This window comes from Mastacembelus armatus, chromosome 10 (assembly GCF_900324485.2).
Source record: "Mastacembelus armatus chromosome 10, fMasArm1.2, whole genome shotgun sequence".
Lineage (NCBI taxonomy): Eukaryota > Metazoa > Chordata > Actinopteri > Synbranchiformes > Mastacembelidae > Mastacembelus > Mastacembelus armatus.
Genome location: NC_046642.1, coordinates 884,414 through 905,914, shown reverse-complemented (window position 1 = coordinate 905,914; position 21,501 = coordinate 884,414). Strand labels below are relative to the sequence as shown.

At 44.5% G+C, this 21,501-nt stretch overlaps 1 protein-coding gene across 1 annotated transcript in view; it reads left to right on the top strand.

Moving 5' to 3' along the window:
- The first annotated feature begins 18,752 nt into the window (after window positions 1–18,752).
- glra1 (glycine receptor, alpha 1) overlaps window positions 18,753–21,501 on the top strand; it is a 79,015-nt gene continuing 76,266 nt past the window's right edge. Inside the window, exon 1 of the mRNA XM_026331175.2 lies at window positions 18,753–18,823. Coding sequence (XP_026186960.1) covers window positions 18,753–18,823 — 71 coding nt within the window. The remainder of the gene's footprint in view (window positions 18,824–21,501) is intronic.

The window sequence follows — 21,501 nt, the reverse complement described above, 5'->3', positions numbered from 1 at the left end:
GCTCCACACATTAGAGGAACACGGTCTGGTCAGTGGTTGTCTAGAACAACTAAAATAGATAATAATATATGATAATAAATAATAATACACAGTAATAAAGAAACCACTGACTTTTACTCAGCAACTCCCAAAAAGCTGTTTGCTGCTTTAGCTTCAGATTTCAGAAACGATGGCTCAGAGCAGGCTGTTTTTTCAGTAGAGGTTGGATCAATATTAACAGAAGCACAGACACGACGAGAGGAGATGGAATTATTGGCAATAATGACAGAAGAAGAGTTGAGTCAACTACCTCTGTAAGAAATTAACATGGTAAAATGTCAAGAGCAGAGCCGGGTGGAGATAAGTAGCTTATAATGTCAACCGCTTCATTTTGAGAGACTGAAAGGAAAAAGAAAGAAAAACAACATGTGTGACAGAAGAACAAGGAACCAGAAGTTACAGGCTCCAAACTGGATCAGCACAAAGAAACTTATTCTTATTCCCACTTATCCAAGTATTTGGTCGGTGCCAACAACAACGTAGCTTGACAACATAAATGGGAATGTTTGCAAATCAAAATGTTAATTATTAACAGTAACCGGCACTAAAGGCTGAATAAGGTCCACGGGCAGCAGCAGGCGCCCAGTCGACCGTTGAATAAATCTGCTCGATGCCTGGACAGGAAGTCAGTGCAGCGGGTTAACACATTAATACATGGTACAGGATCAGACACAGTCGAGTCGAGTGTGCGGGTCTGTAGCTCCGAACAGACTCAGAGTCCACGTCTACAGTGTGTTGGGGAGAGAGCTGATTCAGCCCCCCCCCCAAGCTTCTTAAGGCTCATCCTTAGCTCTCCTTAGTGAAGTTAGTTTGGTCTGGACTTAAAGAATCGGCACATGGTCCATTCATGTATGTACCAATGTTACATTTGCATTGAACTCACAGAAACACTAATATAAATACTAGAAATAAAACAGACTGTCTCACTGCACTTTATATGGGTGGACAACAACAAAGCTCCAAAGTCTGCTATGAGAAAGAGTTTTATCTGGATCACATGAATGTGGATCTTCTGTCTGAAGACTCTTTCACCCTGAGGCCCAAACAAAAACATAAAAAATACTTGTTCTGCATGATAGTTGGTATTTCCATCTTGGCTTTCTGTATATATAACATGGATGTTCCTTTCATCTTCCACCCACTGCATGAAATTGATGTCTGTGTGTAATCGAGTGGCGTTTCAGCCTCGGGGTAACTGATTATCTGTCTCTGCTTTGTGCAGACTGATTATGACTTAACTACAACCTCTTTATCTCCTGATTCTTGTTTTCTCTTGTTCTCTTTCTTGTTGTTGCATCTTTCATTCACTTTACGCCTTGACTCCTCCGGATCATCAAAATCTCTGGGTGTCTCTTGTGTGTTTGCTTCCTCTTGTCGAGACACACACACTGAAATATAAAAGCACAAAGTGTTTCTGTGCTTCGTGTCGTTTGTTTCCACAGCAGCAGATGGTTGTGAAACGGACTTTTGGAAGTTTAAACACAAACGACTGCTCCAACTCCAAATCCGGCCGTCGCCATGGTAACAAACGTTGTTTTCTTAATTAGGCGGTTTTTTTTGCCAGACAAACATAAATGTCAAACGTTTTGCTCGAAATGTGACAGAATATTTGTCTGTTTTTAAGTTGCTGAGAAGAAACAATTTGTTTGTTTCAGCTGAAAATGTTTCAGCAGTGCAGCGTGTTTCAGCTTTTCCATGTCCCCAGTTTGGTGTTTTCGGTGTAACTGGTGAAAACCTTCACACAACACATCCCTGTAACAATCCTTAAAACACATTGTTCCGACTGTTAATTGAAATGCGAGGCCTCTTTTAGAAAGAGACACTTAGAGTGACAGTGAAGTCAGTCCCTCAGAGCTGCTGTCTCTAAGTCTTTCCAAGGGATTTTCAACAATATGGCTTTGCCTGCCATCATCTCTCTCTACGTTTCTCTCCTTCCTACCCTTGATATTGTCAGCCCCAGTTCCTCACTTTATGTCCTCCGAAGAGCAAATCCAGTGCCATAAAAGAGTGCAATAACCGCATTTTACAACACAGCAGATGTCACTGTGTTTCTGGGATGCATCCTCATCTGGCAGCTCTGAGCAGAGCAGCTCTGCAGCGTCATTCTGTCCATCACTCGCTGTCTGGGAGACACATATTCCCAGCACTTAAGAAGGTGATGGCTCTATTTCCAAAACTCCTGAAAGCTGACATATATAAACTGAGAGAGAGAGAGAGAGAGACTGTGACTGGTCCCATCACCACAGTTCTGTTGTTCTTTTCTGGTGCCTGTGCTGTGACCATCAGCAGTCAGAGCTGTAGATACTCATTAATAATAAAATGCAAAGTGTTCAGGTTGGTTGAGAAGAGCTGAGGCATAAGCTGCCTGGCTTCATGCTTGACTCATTGATCCAAGCTCAACATGTGATGAATATACCACTGGGGCTGCAGAGGGGACTACACATCCAGCATTACTTGCAAACTGGGGCAGGTCTGTGGACTGGAAGAAAACAGCAGCTCTTCTGACCATGATGAGCTTTTCAGCACATTTTTCACAGCTCTTGTTTTCAGCTCAGTCCATCCTCCCTCAGTGTGTTTCTTATCTTCTCTCCTGGGTTTTAAGGTGCAGAAAAACGTGGCCTCTCCTTGACGTCTCGCCTTCATAAAGGCCAACTGTATGACTGGGTGTGTGGATGCAGACGGCAGCTTGTACCGTGGAGGCTAACAGGGCACACACTTCTGATTGCAGCGTAGTTCGCTGTAAGAGTGTAGTGATAAGATCTGCTCATTTCTCCTCTAAAGCAGATCCTCTGACTTTGACCTTTACAGGCACCCTTCCTTGGTAAGTCTCCAGCCTGGTGCTCATGCCTTTAAAATGAAGAAGCCCACAGAAAGCTAAAAAATACAGACCTGCCTTTGTTTTGTGTCCTGACACGTCCAACAGACTCAGAGCGACTGTAGCATTCATTTGTGTCCATGTTTGTGTCTCCCTGCTCAGCAGATACCGACTCACACAGCATCTGTTTTTATTTACCTTAAAAATAAATGATCTGCGTCTGATGACAGAGAGCATTAAGTCTTTTCAGGTCAGGGTAGAATCTGTACTTTTCCCAGCAATGGACGGCAGAGTGCATTTCCCTGTTAACATGCCTCATCTTTCTCTGAGCAACATATGGCTATTAGTCAAACTCTGCCTCTGCCTAAACTGAGTGGACAGCAAGAATTACATAACAGGTTTACTCACGGTTTCTCTCTTTGGGTCTGTGTTTTCTACCCAGAAAGCTGTGCATGCACTGGGCCTTGGTCTTATTTAAAGAGAAGCATGTGTCCCAGCCCCTGCCCTGACAACTGTATTTAACAAGCAGAGTGGATTCAATCATTTGTGCTAACAAATGGCTCGGTCATCCTCCAGTGGCAGCTCTGTTAGACGCAGCATGCTCATCTGCCTGGACTTTAACACACGGACACAGAACCTTGTTGTGTGTTGAGCTCGGTCATAAAACAGCTTCTACAACTGCCACAGTGAAGGTTTTCACTTAATTAGCTGCCTCTGTAGAGCAGGAGCAGGTGTCTGTGCATCCCGTTGGTTAACTCTGTAGGTGCAGTGAGTGATGAGCCTGAAATAAACAATATGACTGATTCTTTGGGATGTCAGTGCCTAAAGCAGTGGACAGGTTACAGGACAACAGACCCTCGGTCACAGACGTGTAACAGACGGCCACCACGTGATTTGTAGCACCTTGTTAGTTGTTGTGTATCTATTCTGTAGTTGTTCTGCATGTTTTCTGTCACTTTTCAGTAACTAGATGATTCAGCTGTTCAGGACCTCATGAGCTGCTGCACCTGGAAACAGAGTCAAAGTGATTCTGCCAGTAACAGCAGAGCAATTCAGCAAAACTATCTTTAGCCTCAGAGAGGCTTACTGTACACTTTGCTCCTGCTACTGTAAACATGGGATGTGTGTGTGTGTGTGTGTGTGTGTGTGTGTGACTGCCCTGTTTTTCTCCATTTCCAGCCATTCAGTAAATTATAATTAAGGTGATGCCTGTGTCAGTGAGAGAGAGCGGTAGAAAACTCTGTGTGTGTGTGTGTGTGTGTGTGTGTGTGTGTGTTGCAGTGAGAAAATCCATCATCGTCAGGCTTCTATTGATGTGAGTGTCACAGCGAGACACACCAAAAAGCACTCACCATAATTAAACACACACACAGACTCACACATGCACATGTGTACTAGGATCTTAGAGACACACACGCGCACACACACACACACACACACACACACAGAGTCCTATTTACACAACAGCAACCTCATTCACGTCAGAGTAACTCAGAGCACTTTGTCATTTTAACCAAAACAAATCAACAGCTGAGTCCAGACCCTGTTTGCTTTCTAGTGCACTACATTTCCCATCCACCACTTCATCAGAGGACTCACTCTAAGTGCAATTTCTCTTATTACAGATGTTTGTGATTGTTGATGTCCATTAAAAGTATTGAGGGGCCTGGGGCAATGGAGCCAATCCCAGCATGCAGAGGGTGAGAGGCGGGTCCCCCCTAGACAGATCAGCAGCCAATCACAGACACACACTCACAATTTAGAGTCACCAACCAACTGAACCTGCATGTGTTTGGACTGTGGGAGGAGAAAACCCACACAGACACAGGGACAACATGCAGACTCCACACAGAAAGGCCCCGGGTCCACCTGGGTTCAGACCCTAATCCTGACCTGCATGTGTTTGGACTGTGGGAGGAGAAAACCCACACAGACACAGGGACAACATGCAGACTCCACACAGAAAGGCCCCGGGTCCACCTGGGTTCAGACCCTAATCCTGACCTGCATGTGTCTGGACTGTGGGAGGAGAAAACCCACACAGACACAGGGACAACATGCAGACTCCACACAGAAAGGCCCCGGGTCCACCTGGGTTCAGACCCTAATCCTGACCTGCATGTGTTTGGACTGTGGGAGGAGAAAACCCACACAGACACAGGGACAACATGCAGACTCCACACAGAAAGGCCCCGGGTCCACCTGGGTTCAGACCCTAATCCTGACCTGCATGTGTTTGGACTGTGGGAGGAGAAAACCCACACAGACACAGGGACAACATGCAGACTCCACACAGAAAGGCCCCGGGTCCACCTGGGTTCAGACCCTAATCCTGACCTGCATGTGTTTGGACTGTGGGAGGAGAAAACCCACACAGACACAGGGACAACATGCAGACTCCACACAGAAAGGCCCCGGGTCCACCTGGGTTCAGACCCTAATCCTGACCTGCATGTGTTTGGACTGTGGGAGGAGAAAACCCACACAGACACAGGGACCACATGCAGACTCCACACAGAAAGGCCCCGGGTCGAGATTCTAACCACTGCTCCACCAATTTAGTATAACTTAGTTTGGGGAATGTTTGGAAATTTGCCCTGGTAGTTTCAGGGATCTGAGGACACAAAAGGTGGGTTGGATCCACTGGTCATGTTGACAGAATGATCAGTGTCTACACCTTTGAGTCGAGATTGTCACATGACTGAGGTGCAGCTGTGGTGAAACTGACTGTGATCCATCAGCCCTGTTATGTTTTCTCGATGTTGTGTGTGTTTAACCCTTTGAGCCTTAGGCCTAATGTGCAGACCCATAATGAAATGAGTATATTTCTGCAACCACAAGGTCTATGTCAATACTTTAGGTGTCATATTAAAGGGAACACTTTCTGCTGTTGTTTTTTGGCGTCTATCTCTCTGATTCTTTGTTGTACAGTGTTTTTACACCTTCAGAATCTGTGGAGCATTTGAGGTGTATATTGTGTGTTTTGCATAAAGTGCCGTAGCTGTAGAGCGGTGCTGTGTAGAGTTTGATATTTAGTAATTCATTGAGTTGTGTTTGGGGCATGTAAAAAAGTCTATTAAATCTTAAAGCCCCGGTTCTGCTGGTGTACAACATGACTATATCCTTTCAGGATCAGTGCAGTGTTTCACGCTGTGTGTGCTAACTGCTCCTCTAAGTCCCACCGTTGGGGGACGCTCAGGTTCTGCATTGCACTTCCTTTAAGGACTAATATTTGTCTCACACTAAACTACATAGGTAGTCTACACTTCTCTGAATTCAGTTTCCTTGTTACTGGACTAATTTTGTTCAGTGTGTTTGGCTTAATTCTGTACGAATCATATTCTGGTCTGTTAGCACCAAATATTTTGGCCATATGTTGTTACATGATGCTTATAAAGTGTTTTTTCACAGACACGTGGAAACAGACACTTCACCACAAACGATAAAGTGTCTGGTGCATCAGTGTCTCGGTGTATTAATTAGATAAATGAATCATTAAGGAGAAAACCCCAATAGTGTTAATGGTATATGGCTGAAGTTTGATGTACATTAACACAGGTGGACATTTTCTTATTGTTGTACATAGCAGCGCTTTAAGTCGCAGTCATATTAACATCCCTACATTAAGCAAAACACTAAAAAAATATGCTCAAATATACAAAATCTCTTGTGAAGCATAAGGATGAGGAGGAGACGGTGTAGGAGGGGAGCACTATAGTCCTGATGAGTCATAATGTGCACGCTGAGGATTTGTTTTTATTTTTTATTTTTCATAATGCTTCCTCAATTTCCTCTCTTTGTACAATCTGAGAGGCAAATTTGCAGGAAGCATCGGAGCTTTGGTTGCTCATCCCAGCCCCTTTCTCTGTGCCAGCTACATCTGTTCGCTCAGCCCTGCGGGAATACAGCTGGGCTTCGGCCTTCATGGGACAATACAGAGCACAGAATGACTGAGAGAGAGGGAGCGACACAGGGAGGATGAGGAGCCGAGGAGGACGGGGAGGAGGAAAATCATTTCTGCTCTCCTAAACCCAACGTGTTCTGTGCACACAGTCCCAGAAGTCAGTGGCTTTTTGTTGTTTAATTTAGATGAATGGAACAGAGCGCTGGGCAAATCTACTGAGCAGATGTTTGCTAAGATAAACCCTGCTGTTATTTTAACAGAGAGACAAACAATAAGAATAAGGTCTGATTTTAAAGCAGCTCCAGTCTAGAGGATTTATTATTTTATCATGTAGTTAATGCTGCATAGGGTTCTAGCCATTTTCTGGTGTGGTACAATCATTTCAAACAAACCTAAGGAGCCAAAAGAACAAGAAAAACACAGGTGGGTTTAAAATGCATGAAGCACACACACACTCACACACACACACACACACACACACACACACACACACACACACACACACACACACACACACACACACACACTAACCCTTCATCAGTGTTAAACATGAGCAACCTTTCACGTTCTGACTCATGAAGGTGTCTAAGCTGTTGTCATCAGGTTGTGTTCTTTAACTCAAAGAGCAAACAAAACTGAAAAATGCTCACTGACAGGAGCAGCTGCTGCACTTTGGTCACTTAATGTAAAGCAAGTCTGCCAAGTCTGCACAGGAGAGGGGACCACAGATAGAAAGGAGTTTGAGGTGGTACATTTTTTATTATTCTACTCTTTGGCTCTGTCTCCGACCAGCACTGAAACTCTCCCTGCACAGAGAACACGACAAGACGCTGCTGGTTTCCTGATGTCATATTTTCCAACGCCGTGTTTCTATAAATTCACCGACGTTCTTCCATGCTGATGCACATTTGGATTAGTCCCTTTGTTCAGAATGTATGACAGATAATGAGAGAACTGGAGACAGCCTGGATCAATTACGTCTGCCTTTTGATTTCTTTTCCGTCTGTGTGAAACAGGCTGACAGGGCTGTTTCATAAGCAGACGTCAATCAAACAGAGCAGCACCCTGCCTGCTCCTCTCACCTGAAATGTGCCTAAAGTTGATGTGACACTTGTTTAGACTTTTTGTCTTCCCGCATTGCTCCTCGAAATGTTCACGCTCACTTAAAATTTGTGAAGATTAATTACAAAGGTGATTTGGTAAATTCAAGCCTTTTTTATTGCTGTTCACACAAATAAATCACTGAAGCAATAAAAAAGTGTAGTCACATGTCATAGTTCAACATATGTTGTTCCCCTCATGGCTGTTAATCCGTTATAAACTGATGCAAGCTTGTTTTAATGTAATCAGAGCTGTTGGATTATTGTGTAATAGAATTTATAATATAGTTTATAGTTGTAGCAGGTCAGCAGCTGTGTGTGTGGCGTGTTAAATAGCTGGACACAGGTAAAATCAACAGGTTAAACCCACTGCACCACTGTAAATGTGCAGAAGCATGAATTCACCTTCATGCACAGATGTTCATGATATTCCCAAAGACTCACCATCCCATCACGCAGGCAGTAAGAACACTGTCCAGCTGTCCACCCACAAACTCTTAGCACTGTAAAGGCACGACATGAGCCAGATGTCGCTCATGTCCCCCCTCCTGGTTGAACCGTTATCAGTCACTGAGTAGCAGGGACACAGAGAACAGCAGATTTTGGCTCGGCTGAGGTTCCTGAGTCCACGGGACATGACGTAACTCCTCCCTGTGCTTTTTTGGATGAGCCTCTAGGAGGAAAACCTGGCCTGCCTGTTAAAAGAACTAGATAATTAAATGAGGGCAAGCGTGTTATTAATGATGTCCTTATACCTTTGATGCTCTAATTTACTTTCTCTGGGCTTAATGTCATAAGATAATAAACATTATCTGTCCTGTATCACAGCTAAAGCAAACAATCCAAACAGAGCGATGTGACGTTGGATGACTCAGGCCCTACGTGCTGCTTGCTGTGCATTTTTGTCCAAAGTGCTTGTAAGTTCATTGCCCTGTTTCGTGGTTGACGAGTAGGTTTGCATGCAACCCTGAGGCAGAAGGTTTGTGTGCACAGGCTGCTGCTCTGACACTGTCGGGCCAAAGGTCAGGTCACATTGTTCTGCCATTAGTTATTATTTTACCTCTCCTACAGAGTAAAGTAGTAGAGCTCACTGGAATCATCCTGTCTTTACTGCTGACTGATAACTACAGCTCAGTAGCATTAATGGCTTAGAAGGACAGATTTTCTATTATTGAGTGTAAATGAAGATTCAGACTCAATTTCCAACAGAATGATAAAAAAAACTCTGGTGACAGATGAGATGGAAATATGTTTGTTTCAGGCTTAAAACCTGCAAATCCTCTGAAAAACATGATTCAAAGACAGTTTTCTTCTTAAAAACCTCCTGGCAAAATGGAAACTTTTACTTTTGTGCTTCAGTTTGTTTGAACACAAGATGCACGTCCTCATTGTGCCAACATGAACCACAGTCTGATCTGCTCGTGACTTTGAGCTTTGATTAAAACTGTGTTTTTTTTTATTTTATTTTTGCATATTGTTCATCATATTTCATGATACATATCCTGAAACCTTTTAAAACCCACATTTAAAACAAGTTGATTTATTTTATTTTAGCAGAATTTCTTTTAGTTTTTTATTAGCGCAGCAAGTCTTTGTGTCTGTGGATCTTTGAGAGCTCCAGCTGTACAAAATAATCAATACATGATCCATTGTTTCTTTAAGCTCATAATTTTTAGTCGGATCAAATATTACAAGCAGCAAAGCTAAAGGACCAAACGCACTTTTATTTCTGTTCCAATCAAGCACCAAAACATTTAAATCTATGAAGGTCACAGTAAAAATGTCCAACCTGTTTTAATTAGCGTCTTATTGAGCTGTGCAGTAGCTTCGCCCTGTGGTAGGTAGGACGAAAACAGAGACACAATTACAGAACAACTTCCAGATCTGCTCCCCAGACGGCCACAAACCTCAGCTACATGGACCCAAAAGGATATAAGTTCACCCTGCATTTGTTTTTTAATTTTTTTTGCTTCCTCTTTTCTATTACTCTCCAACACTCGTGTACCTGAGGGAAATGTAATTGCATTTCCTCCTCGTGGCAATAATACAAGCAGACTGGCCTCATGCATTATTCATCCAGTCGAACATGGCGTGTTGGATTTCTAAATGAGAGGTCATCGCATGTTCTTGCTCAGGACACCGTGGGAATTACCTGCCTCACAAGATACTCTGTGTGTGTGTGTGTGTGTGTGTGTGTGTGTGTGTGGATTAAAACATTCACAAAGAAGCAGATGCCTCTGTGACCTGACTCATGCTCACCTTCCATCAGGTCAGTCCTCTGCTGATCTGTCCAGTCTGGCAGGGCCAAACACACAGGGTTTAAGAACAGGGGCACAGAAGCTTCTCATTATGTATTAACATATATACAGTTTATTTCCTTTTAATGAGTGGGAATAACTGGTGGGGAATAAGTGACACTAAAGTGTTGATGGTTGAAAAGGCTGCACGTGTCTGAACAGATGAACAAAGCTGGAATCCACCAAACTGTCGACCAAGCAACAAACAAACAAACGTTTTCTTCTTCTGCTGTTATATTTCCTGCAGATTAAACAAACTCAGCAGGTGGATCCAATTTGCACATGTTGGAAAAATGATCAGATCAGCTCCGTGTTGGAATCTCTGATCAGAGCAGTCAGACATTCACGTGATACCTGCAGCCTTAAATTAATACGTTAGCATGCTGACATTAGCATCCGGCTCAAAACAAAGCCATGAGCCAAGTGTTGGTCCACGTTAACCAAACAGTGTTGATCTAGTGACGTTAATATAAAGATGCTATCAGTTGGGGAGATATTTTCACTGATCATTTGTCTCTTCTTCACCTCTAAAGCCAGAAAACACTTGATACAGTACAACACTGGAAATGCAACAGCAATCTGCCCTGAATACGATTAATAACAAACTTGGCTGCTTTCATTTGCATCCACACATCTATGGACTCTTTAACGACACTAAAGTTCATCTTCTTCTTCTCTGCTTCAACCTCCCTCCATCCTGACAGTGCAGCCTCAGTGATGTCAGGCCTTCCTGCTGCTCGTCCATCATGATTTTCCTCTGGAGTTCTCAATAACTCAGCAGGATCTCATGCACCATGAAGGCACAATTAGGTCGACTGACAACTGCATTTTTCTCCTTAGGAATAAAGTGCCGCAGCCCCTTGGTATTAATCTCAGTGGAGATTCTGATTGATGTAATGAACGGACGGCTTCCTGCTGAGCTCGGTGCATCTCCGCAGTCGCCTGTCTTCCGTTAAAGGAGGAAAAGGATCTGAGGGGCTGGCTTTTTTTTTTAGGACTGAGATACTAAGAAACTGGGTCAGCAGCATTTAAAGGTTGGCACACATGCAAGTAAAGGTCACTGAGATGTTTTACCTTTATCAGCTTCAACAGTTTAAGACTGTTTGAGGCTGCTTATGCTCTGTTACACACTGTTCCTTTAGTTTCCAATGCTTATAGGATGAAAACAGTGAGGAACATTTTACCAAACCTACTGCAGATTAATTACATTTCTGAACAGGAACACATGAAAATACATGAGCGAAAATGTGCAACGTCCAGTATAAATAAATAAACGTATATCAGTGGAAAGAGGAGAGGGCCATTACAGTTCCCATCATGCTTTTGGTAATGGATGGAAGACGTATGATGTGAGTTGACTCTGGCCCTGAACCCTTCATATCTGAATTGAATGGCAACAACTGCTTTTTTTCACTCAGACCAATTTAAAAGTAAATTCTCTCTTTATGTGTTTCAGGTAGTTTAGTATCAACAGGGCCGTGTTGTCCTGTTTCCTGAGAGGCAGCCGTTGTTTTCAGTGCACTCACTCATGAGCAGGTGGGATCAGGTGGGAACTAAATCTCTCTGGTTTTGGGATGAGCACACTTTCCAACTGCAGTGTAAATCCTGTAAATCCATGCTTTTCTTCACTTCTTGCTTCTTCATCTGCGTCAATAACACATTTCTATGTGTGACAGGTGTCGTATGAAGAGACACCACATGGTGCAGCTGCTCAGCCCGTAGGTGGGACTGCAGCAGCCATACGTGTGGACCTGATCAGAGACTAAACTGTAAATAACCAGGCAACAGAAGGAGCATCTATATTGTGTTAATGCGAAGAAGAATCAGGAGCATGAGGGGCAGAGGTGGTTTGTAGCAGCAGCTAACAGATGTTGCTCATCAGCAATTAGCAGCTTCACTACCTGTGACTGAACATAGTCTCATCATGACACAACAGGCAACCACTGATCTGCACAGTCATCTTCAATAAGAGTCATTTGGATCAATATAAAACACATGGAAAAGAAAGTCAATGCTAACATGCACCTCCATGCTGCAAAACGCTTCAGCAGCATGTAAGAGAATGTGGGACAGATCTCCTGCCTGTCTTTGTCCATGCTGAGGTCGAAGTTCAAGGTTTTCGCTTCTATTCAGTACATTTATTCTGCTGGTACAAAGAACTTTTTATTTTACTTTTCATGTCCATCTTTCTAAAAGTATTTAAGCGTTTTAAGCCTTTCAAATCCCACGGTCCTTCCAAACTATATCCAGGTTACCTAATAACCAACCAAGGACAGTATTTGTAACTTATGTCACTGTTACAGTGTGTGACAGCAGCAAACCAGGTTAGTTGCAGATTGATTTCTTTACCAGGATGACAGCATTACTAATCAGCACCACTGAGCGGTCAGCATCTGTTCATTTGAACACGTTCTCTGCTGCTGGTTGAGGCTCATCGCTTGTGTCAACTTGTGAAGCACGTTGTGAGCTCTGTTGTTTGCTGTGGAGATGAAGCAGCTGGATGCTGGACTTGCTCATCGCTCAATTTCAAGCTCCACACCTGAGGAAACTCCTGGTTGTCTGCGACGAGCAGGCAGCCGCCAGTGATTCTGTCCGTCTGACATTCACCCAACCGTGGAGAGAGCCAGCCGGTCGTCTCAAGAGCAGCACGGCTGACACACAGTAGAGAAGAAGACAAGCAGGGGCCAGGGGACAAAAAAGATAAAGACAAGGAGGGAGAGATTTGGTGGTGGAGCCAGAGAGAGAGACGGGAGAGGGAGCAAGCAAGAGACGGGGTTGAGAGAGGTAGACAGAGCACAGAGAGAGAGAACAGTACAATTCATCAGTCTGGTCAAATTAAATAGATTGCTAAATGTGGTCCCCTGTGTAAATATGAAGAACTGTGCCTCTTAATGTGATTGCCAGTGGCAGCCACGCCATAACTCAAGGTTGAGGTTGGATGACGTAAGTGTGTGTGTGTGAGTGTGTGTTAGGGGGGTTTGTTCGAGGACATTTACAATGTGATGATGGCAGACGAGCATCAGGGGAAGAGCAGAAGCTCAGGCCAGTGTCAGCAGCTTCCCCTTGTCAGAGGCAGAGGAGTATAGCACCAAGCAAACAGCTAAGGAACCAGCTCCCGGGCATCGGGGCACTGAGTCCGGTGTCTGTTTGGCCAATTATCCCACAGGAAGAAAGCCCATAAACTGAAGGTGACGGTATCTGAGACAAGCAAAGCAAAAAGAAAACTAGGGTGAGTCACTGTCCTTAAAAAAGAGCAGAGACAAAAGCAGCTCAGGCTGTCACTGACAGGAGAAGCTCTGAAAAACAAGAGCAGAAGAAAACCAGCTCCAGTGTTTAATGAGAAGTGGGGAGCAGGTCGTGTTTGACAAACACTGTGTTTTGTCACTAACACACAAAACACACAACAGATAAGCAGTGAGCAGCATTAATTTCGTTCTACCCTCCCAAAGTCTCCTCGTGGTCCTGGAGTTTTTCCTTCTTTCTGTAAATTCCCTCTTTAAATCACAGGCTCAGCTCATGTGATTGTTCTGACTGACTCAACAAAGTGAGTGAAAACCCAAAAAACACAGATTCTGCTGCTTGGTCAAATAGTAAGAGACAGAAGTGAAGTATTTCAGAAAGCCAGCCAAACAAAATACAGTCACAAGTGTGACGATATGAAACATAGTCAGACCAGATGGTTTGGGTACTAAAGAACCAGACAGGGTTCATGATGACAGAGTGAAAGCTGTTCAGCCACCTTTAATTCTCATTGTTAGACCTGAACAAGGACCTGAGGCTCCTCACTGACGGTGACCTCAACTCTGACCAACACGTCTGTGTGCGTGTGGGTATAATGAGTGTTTGTTTGGTTCTATGTGGAATGTGTTCAGGCTGTGAGAACAAATCTCCACTAAAGGCTTATCTATCTCTGCAGTGTATAAATGTAATAGCACTCTCTCCAGTAAAGGTAGAGAGGAACCTATTTCTTCTCATGTCGTCTTCGTACAGTAGATCCATTTCAGATATCTTCCACTCTTCCCATGAGACTGACTCTTACAGTACCGCCTCCTGTAGCAAGCATCGATTATCTGCTCTGACATGAAATATGCCTGGGCCTTTCCCGAGGTTTGCTCCTGACGACTGAGAGAGTGGACACGGTGGCCTTTACTCATGGACAAATGTCACTGAGACGCTGCTTTCATTAGGAAACTGGAGCCATCGATCTGTCCTGCAGGCCTGCCGCTCCACGTCGTCCTTAACGAGACCGCTCGCCTCCCGGCTGCAAACCGATCAGTTAATCTGATGATACTTAGCTCAGAGTAAATTACAGCCAACGACAGAATGATGACTGGACACACGGGTGGACACGTGTAGTACAGTAACACAGTCCGGCTGATTGTTGGTGCTGGGTCAGTCGCTCCACTCAGCCGAGTCTGACTAGAGTCTAAAGTCTGAGTATTAGTCAGATCTGAGCCAAAGTTAAAGTCTGTCTTCGTGGCACGAGAACCAATCTACTGTGTGGTTTGGTTTGGAGCGCTTTAATAAATTCATATATGGACAGAAACAGGCTCGTGCTGTAAAAAGACTGAAACTGCTGTCAGGTCCGGGGAAGCATCTCTGTGAGAACAAAATGCTGTTACAAAGATCGATGAAGTTAAAGGCATTAAAAACAGCGGCGGCCAGATGTTATCCTGCATTCACACTCTGAGCAACACAACAGATCAATAAAACTCATTCGCAGAAATATAGCCATCATGTTGATTGAGAAAAGTTTCCCAAATCAAAGTTACCAGCAGCAACACATTTTCACAGGATTGTTATTGTGCTGGGGCCGAAATAAATAAAAAGCTGATTTCATCCAGTGGTATACAGCTTTGATTTGAAGAACCACATAAATAACACAACAGTGCTGGGAGAACGGCTGCGTCTGCAGCAAGTGTTTTAGATCGTAGGATGAAATGATAAGTTGGATAATTCACTCATAAACTGCTGGCTTACTAATGAATAAACTGCCCTTGGCTCCCAGTGAACGAGCCTCCATTTGTCTGGAGTTGTTTGTATGCAGAAGCATTTTGACACCATTTGAAAAGTGTGTCAAATTTCATTTTGTCTGAAGAATTGAAGCAGCCCGAAGGCTTGTGATGTTCGCAAGGGGAGAGGTTTTATTTCACTTCCTGTGTTGGGAGATTTTCCATCAGGGATTTGAACCTGTGACCTTCCAGTCACGCAGCTGCCAGTCCGTCCGAGCGGCCCCCACCCGGTCCCGTCCGACCGCAGCGGCGGGTCAGCCGGGGCGGTCCGCCTGCTGTGAACAAATAACCACCACAGCTCTTGACTCTGCATTTACATACAGAGCTATAATGGCTAATGGTCTAAATATTCATCCAGCTTCTACTTTTCACTTCTCACTGGATTCTAAAAAGAAAATTGTCCTGCTGGTAATTCAGTTTACGACGGTCCGCTGCTCATCTTATGGTGACCAAGACAGAAAACTACAGATGAAAATTTATTCTTCTTCCAACTTTTTCAAAAACATTTAACCTGATTCTGTTTCTGTTTCGACTGTGCTACGACATACAGGTTTTATTTGGGCTGATGTTGGTGCATATGGGAAATATAAGCAAACCAAATCCAATGAACAGTGTTTTACTCATATATTAAAAAAAAAAAAGATTTAAACATCACAACATTTAGTTTTGCTTGTGTGTGTGTGTGTGTGTGTGTGTGTGTGCTCTTCAGTTGTAACCTCAGCCTTGTGATTCCTTCAGTACCAGCAGGCATTAGAACCAGAGTCACGTTCTAGCACACACTTTGGACTAAATGTTCCTGAGAAGCAGGAGTGTGTGTGTGTGTGTGTGTGTGTGTGAGAGAGAGAGAGAGAGAGCAGAAATAAGAAGTGCTGCAGTCATATTATTATAATGTCACAGGAATACTGTTGTAAGATTAAAATATCATAAAGTGCCACCCAGGTACTGTAACAACACTGGTGAGTAACATTTAGGTACATTCTCCATCTCTGTTGGGAAAGTGCACGATTAGCTTGTGTGAAATTATAAAGCCTTAACATGCAAAATTACTAAAGACATAAAGGCCTGAATCGCAATGTGAAGAACGTGTATTGAAATAACAAAAAAATCACTTTTTCAAAAACAAAGAAAAACTCTAAAACTTCAAAAACAGCGAATCTCAAATCACAGTAATTTGGAAATTTAGCAACATGCTGCTAAAAAAAATACAACAGAATCATTAAAACCACAGGTTCATTATCTGGGGAGCATGAATGTGATCAGTCACAGCAAATTTGATATTTCTAGTGTGCAAATGGCCTGATGGTGGCGCTAGATCACACAGCCTTAACAGATAACACTGCACACTGTGGGGAAATGGGACATTTGCTGCAAAATTACTGAATACGATTTTCTTTACATGGCAGCACAGTGGTTTAGTGGTTAGCACTGTTGCCTCACAGCAAGAAGGTTCCTGGTTTGAAACCCATCAGGGGCCTTTCTGTGTGGAGTCTGCATGTTCTCCCTGTGCTTGTGTGGGTTTTCTCCAGGTACTCTGGTTTCCTCCCACAGTCCAAAAACATGTATGTCAGGTTGATTGGTGACTCTAAATTGCCCATAGGAGTGAGTGTGAGTGTGTGAGGTTGTTTGTCTCTATGTGGCCCTGTGATGGACTGGGGACCTGTCCAGGGTGGACCCCTGCCTTTCACCCAAAGAGAGCTGGGATAGGCTCCAGCAGGTCCCTGGGACCCTGGTTAAGGACTAAGGGGGTACAGATGATGGATGGATGTCTTTTCTTTACTACTCTGGGTCAATCGGCCTTTAATGTTAAAACTTAAAATCTAATTTAGTTATGATCATGCCATAGAAAAGAAATGAATAGATATTTTTCTTATGTCTTTCACTGATCAATTTTCTCTGCAGTTTTAGTTCTTTGTTAAATCTGAAGCCATCAATCACTGCACTGGACCTTTCTTTAGATTTTGCTGCTGTTTTTTTGTGCATTTGAATTTGAGTTCTGCTGTCATTGGTTTTATTTCTCTCGTTGTGTTTTACTTTCTTAACAGAAGCACAAGTCAAAAACTTCTGTTCTCTCACCATAAGATCAAATGGACCTGAGACACTCACGTGTTTCCGTCACACATATATTCCATCTCAGGAAGATCAGACTGCAGGTCTGTCAGGTCCAAACTCAACAGTAACTTCTTATTACTGTGGTTTTCCTTGGGGCATTTATGCGTAAGGGGTAGAACTCGTGTCCGGCTAGTGACACCTCTGATGGCCAATCAGTGACGAGTTTGAGGGCCGCGTTGGCCAATGGCAGCGTCCCGTGGGCGTGTCTGTCCAGTGTGAGGTGCGTTTTTTGGAGTTTGCTAAATGACTGCAGCAGGAGCACGGAGCGTCGGGGCGCACCGAGTCTGGCTCTGCCGTCTGTACTGTACCTCCGCGTGTGTGCGCGCGCGCCTGGCAGTGTCGTTGCCGCTCGTGTGCCATGGACCAGGCTCCACATCAGTCACGGGTCTGCAGCGTGTCCTAACACCCAAGCCTCTCCTGGGGGATTAATTTCTTTCTTTCGTGTCAACGGAACCGGTGCCCGGATGGGAGCGGATGCGGAGCGCAGCAGCGGCCGCCGGTGCGTCTCCAACTTGACCACCACCAGACAATGGGAGTAGCTGAGCCGTGCTGCTGCAGCGCCAAGTACTACCACTACTACTACTACTACTACTACTACTACTACTACTACGACTACTCGCCCCTGGGAGACAAGCGCGAGAAGAAGAGGAATAGGAACAGCAGGACAGGGAGACAAGGAGGCAGCTCTACCTGCAGAACTCCCTCTCTGAGCAGCAGCGCCGGGACTCCCGCGCCAACAGACGCGCACGGACCCAAAGCGAAGGGATGCATGTGAGAGAAAAGCTGCAGATCTGAGAAGAAGCCCCCCTCTCCGTGGCTCTGTTCGGGGATGTAACACACATACCCAGGTTGGCAGTGCCCTGGACGGAGACGCAGCTTCTCGCAGCCGAAACAGCACCGGAGGAATATGTCTCATTTCCGTGGACCGCGCAGACTGGACTTCAGAGTAATTGGTTGTAATTGTGTGTCAGTGACCAGCAGCCTGTGAGCGGCTAACCTCCTCTCCAGAGTCCCCTTTCCTCCCCTCTCTGCCCCCCACCCCGAGCCAAAACCTGGACGAGCTTCTTCCCTGCAGCCCCGCCGGTGTCTCAGCCCGCCGCTGTCCGTGGTCCTGAACACTAGTCGCGGGTGGATTTTGTGGATTTTCTCCGGCGCTGGAGGCGTGACAGCAGACACAAGCATGATTTGATGGCCGGTGAGGTCATGAGCATCCCACGGCTCGGAACCGGCGAATCCGGGATCTGACACACGCACACACACACACACACACACACACACACACACACACACACACACACACAACCAGCGGAACATTTTCGGCTCACCTTGGAGGTCATAAACCATAACCAGCCCCCCCTCCCCTTTCCTCATCTTCCTCCTCCTTTTCCACCGCTGAGGGTTTTTTCTGGAGGGGAATTCGTCCTGACAAGAGTGTGACCCCCCTTTAGCAGAACCTCCACACCCCCTCCAAACAACATGAGGCTGGCAAAAATGTGCCGACTAAACGCGCTGGGGATCTATTTGTGGGAAACCGTAGTGTTTTTCAGGTAAGCTCAGGCATGACATGGACTTATCAGTCACATTATGACGCGTCTGTTTGCATGAAATTTACATTTGCATTTTTCTGCCGTTTGTTACATGCATCAAAAACTACAACTCCCTTCAGGTCTTGAATGTGGGGAGATCTTGTCAAAGTTGCCTTTAGGCTGAATGTGTTATTGCTCGTGTGCACGTACGTGCTCGTGTGTACTAGTTTGTTGAATTAAGTCGCACTGAATCCAGGCAGGATTGTGTGAGGGCGCAAACAGCGACCAACAGTGGGCGATGTGCGCTCATGTCGTGCTGCTCCAGCATGTCAACACGGCTGTAGAGAGACCAGTGGACTGGTCTGGTCCGGTTCTGACTCCTGGTAATAACAGTGACATATGGAAACACATGATGTTTGAGCTTGTGTTGGTCAGTGTGCGGACGGTTTTCATTTCTCACAAACAAAGGCCTGAGACTCCTGATCTCCTTTGTGTCAGCACTTCAGTAACACAGTGGGTTGGGATGAGGTTTGGGCTGTAATTGTACCTGTCACTACAAACAATCTATCAGTCGATTAGCAGCAAATCAATCCACTGCATTCCCCTGCAGCTGCTGCACTGCTTGTTCATCAGGCTGAATCCTGAACGCCAAAGAGAAAGAAAACAACAAATCATTTGCTATAATGCAAATATGATTTTTTTATTCTGCTGCCACATGCATCAGATTTAGAGGCCTCGTCTGCCAGGAGCCATCTTTTGAATATTATTCCCCTGGTGCGCCCATGTTGATTTTGAGGTCATCTCTGGTTCCTCTTCCTGCTGGAAGCAACATTTAGTCATCCCTACTGCCTCCAAAGTTGCCTATTCATCAAGACCGTCTTATCACGCAGCAGCAGTCAAATCCTCGTGTTAGCGTCGCAGCAGTGCGTGGGGAATGTGGTGACGCTGAATGGACTGTTTCCCAAAACATGAAGTCGCTGTTGGTGTTTTTGGATGGATTACTGGCTGTGGTATTTGTTGCTTTTGGTTGATAGTGATGCTCTAGTAAACAAACAGATGAGGCCCATGTTTATGGCTGTGGTGCTTGTGAATGTTGTCGCTGCTCTTGATTAGTGTTCAGGTTGAACAACAATGGCCAAGGGGCTTTTTTTTTAAGGTTTAGTGCACAGCTTTCAAGAATAGCGACGACAAACATGGCACAGAAATAACAGCAACAACAACAAACACAACAAACAGAGACAAACAGAGGACAGAGGGATTTGTAGAGATGCGTTGAAGACATTTCTGCATCACCAGAGGACTGTGACGGAGGACAGCTAGAGTGGAGGGCAGTTCTGGAAGTACCTGGCTCCAGGCCTAATGCATCATCAACAAGGTGAATGCATTTAATAAAGAGTGAAAAGGGTTGGATGTCACTGCCCTTCACAGGCTTTAAATTGTCCTCCTGGGATCATAAACAGCAGCAGCAGGTTTTGGGGTTTGCTGAGCTCAGATGGTTCACACAACAAGTGAACTGTTCGTTTTACAAAGAGCCAGTCACCAGTTTATACTAAATTATTGTTTCCAATGGTTGACATGGAGTGGAGGAAAAACTAAAAGTATTAAAATGACAAGGAGAGAACATTTGAGCTGATTTAAAAGCCGTTTCATTACTAATAGAAAACAGTGTGATCACGTCATCTGTGGTTTTGAGAAAATAACACTGATGATGCCATATGGGTAGTCTCTGGACTTCAGACGCCATTTTTAGGCTACATAAATACTGGGTGGACTGAAAAGACGTATTTTATCAGGGAGGCAGGGACAGAGGGAAAACGTTATGACCTTTGATCATAGGAGGTTTTGAATCTTGGTCCATATGGGGAACTAAAAGTCAGGAGAAAAAAAAAAATATAGGTTTTCCTCTGAAATACAATGAAGCAGAAATATGAAGCCCTTTATAAAAAACTAAAGTTGTACACATATGCAGTATGACATATTTAATAGATAATGGAGAAATGAAAACAAATCGGTTACCTTGGAGTTGATAAAAGTTTCACTTCTAGACAGAATCTTTTAAATACTAAATTATCAGGTTTAATTTATTTTTTTTCGAGGAGAAAGCTGCAAGCTGAGAATGAGCCCATTTATATTTACTCACTGTTCTTTCCAATTTACACTGAATGCATATTGTATGCAAATATCTCATAATATCATTTGGTAATGTGTTTGGGGGCTGTTTTGTCATTCCATCCTGCAGGCGCCTCGCACGTTTTGCTTTATTGCATCGCGTGTAGATATTATTTCCCTGCACGGCCTCGAAGGTTTTTCATTATGGGAACTATCAAAAGTGTGTTTCTACCTGCTGCAGCGACTCCCTCATTTCCATTGAATGAGGGAGTCATTTACAGTTAGGATGGGTGGTAGCGTTGGTGGGGGATGGTTGCAGGAGTTTTGCATTCAGCGCACACTGTTTAGTTAATGAACCAGAGTCAGGATATTGCCATCTCAGCTCCTCGGGCCTGGACTCTGCAGTTCCCTGCTTAATTGATATCTCTTTCCCGACCCGGACCCCCCACACCTCATTCCACATTCAGCCTTATTGCTAAACATTGATTAGCCTGTCAATGACCAGGCCAGACCTGATGAATACACATTTAATGCTCGCACATATCTCTCCCCTCTCTCTCTGTCCCGGCTCCTATTATTCATCAAAGAGG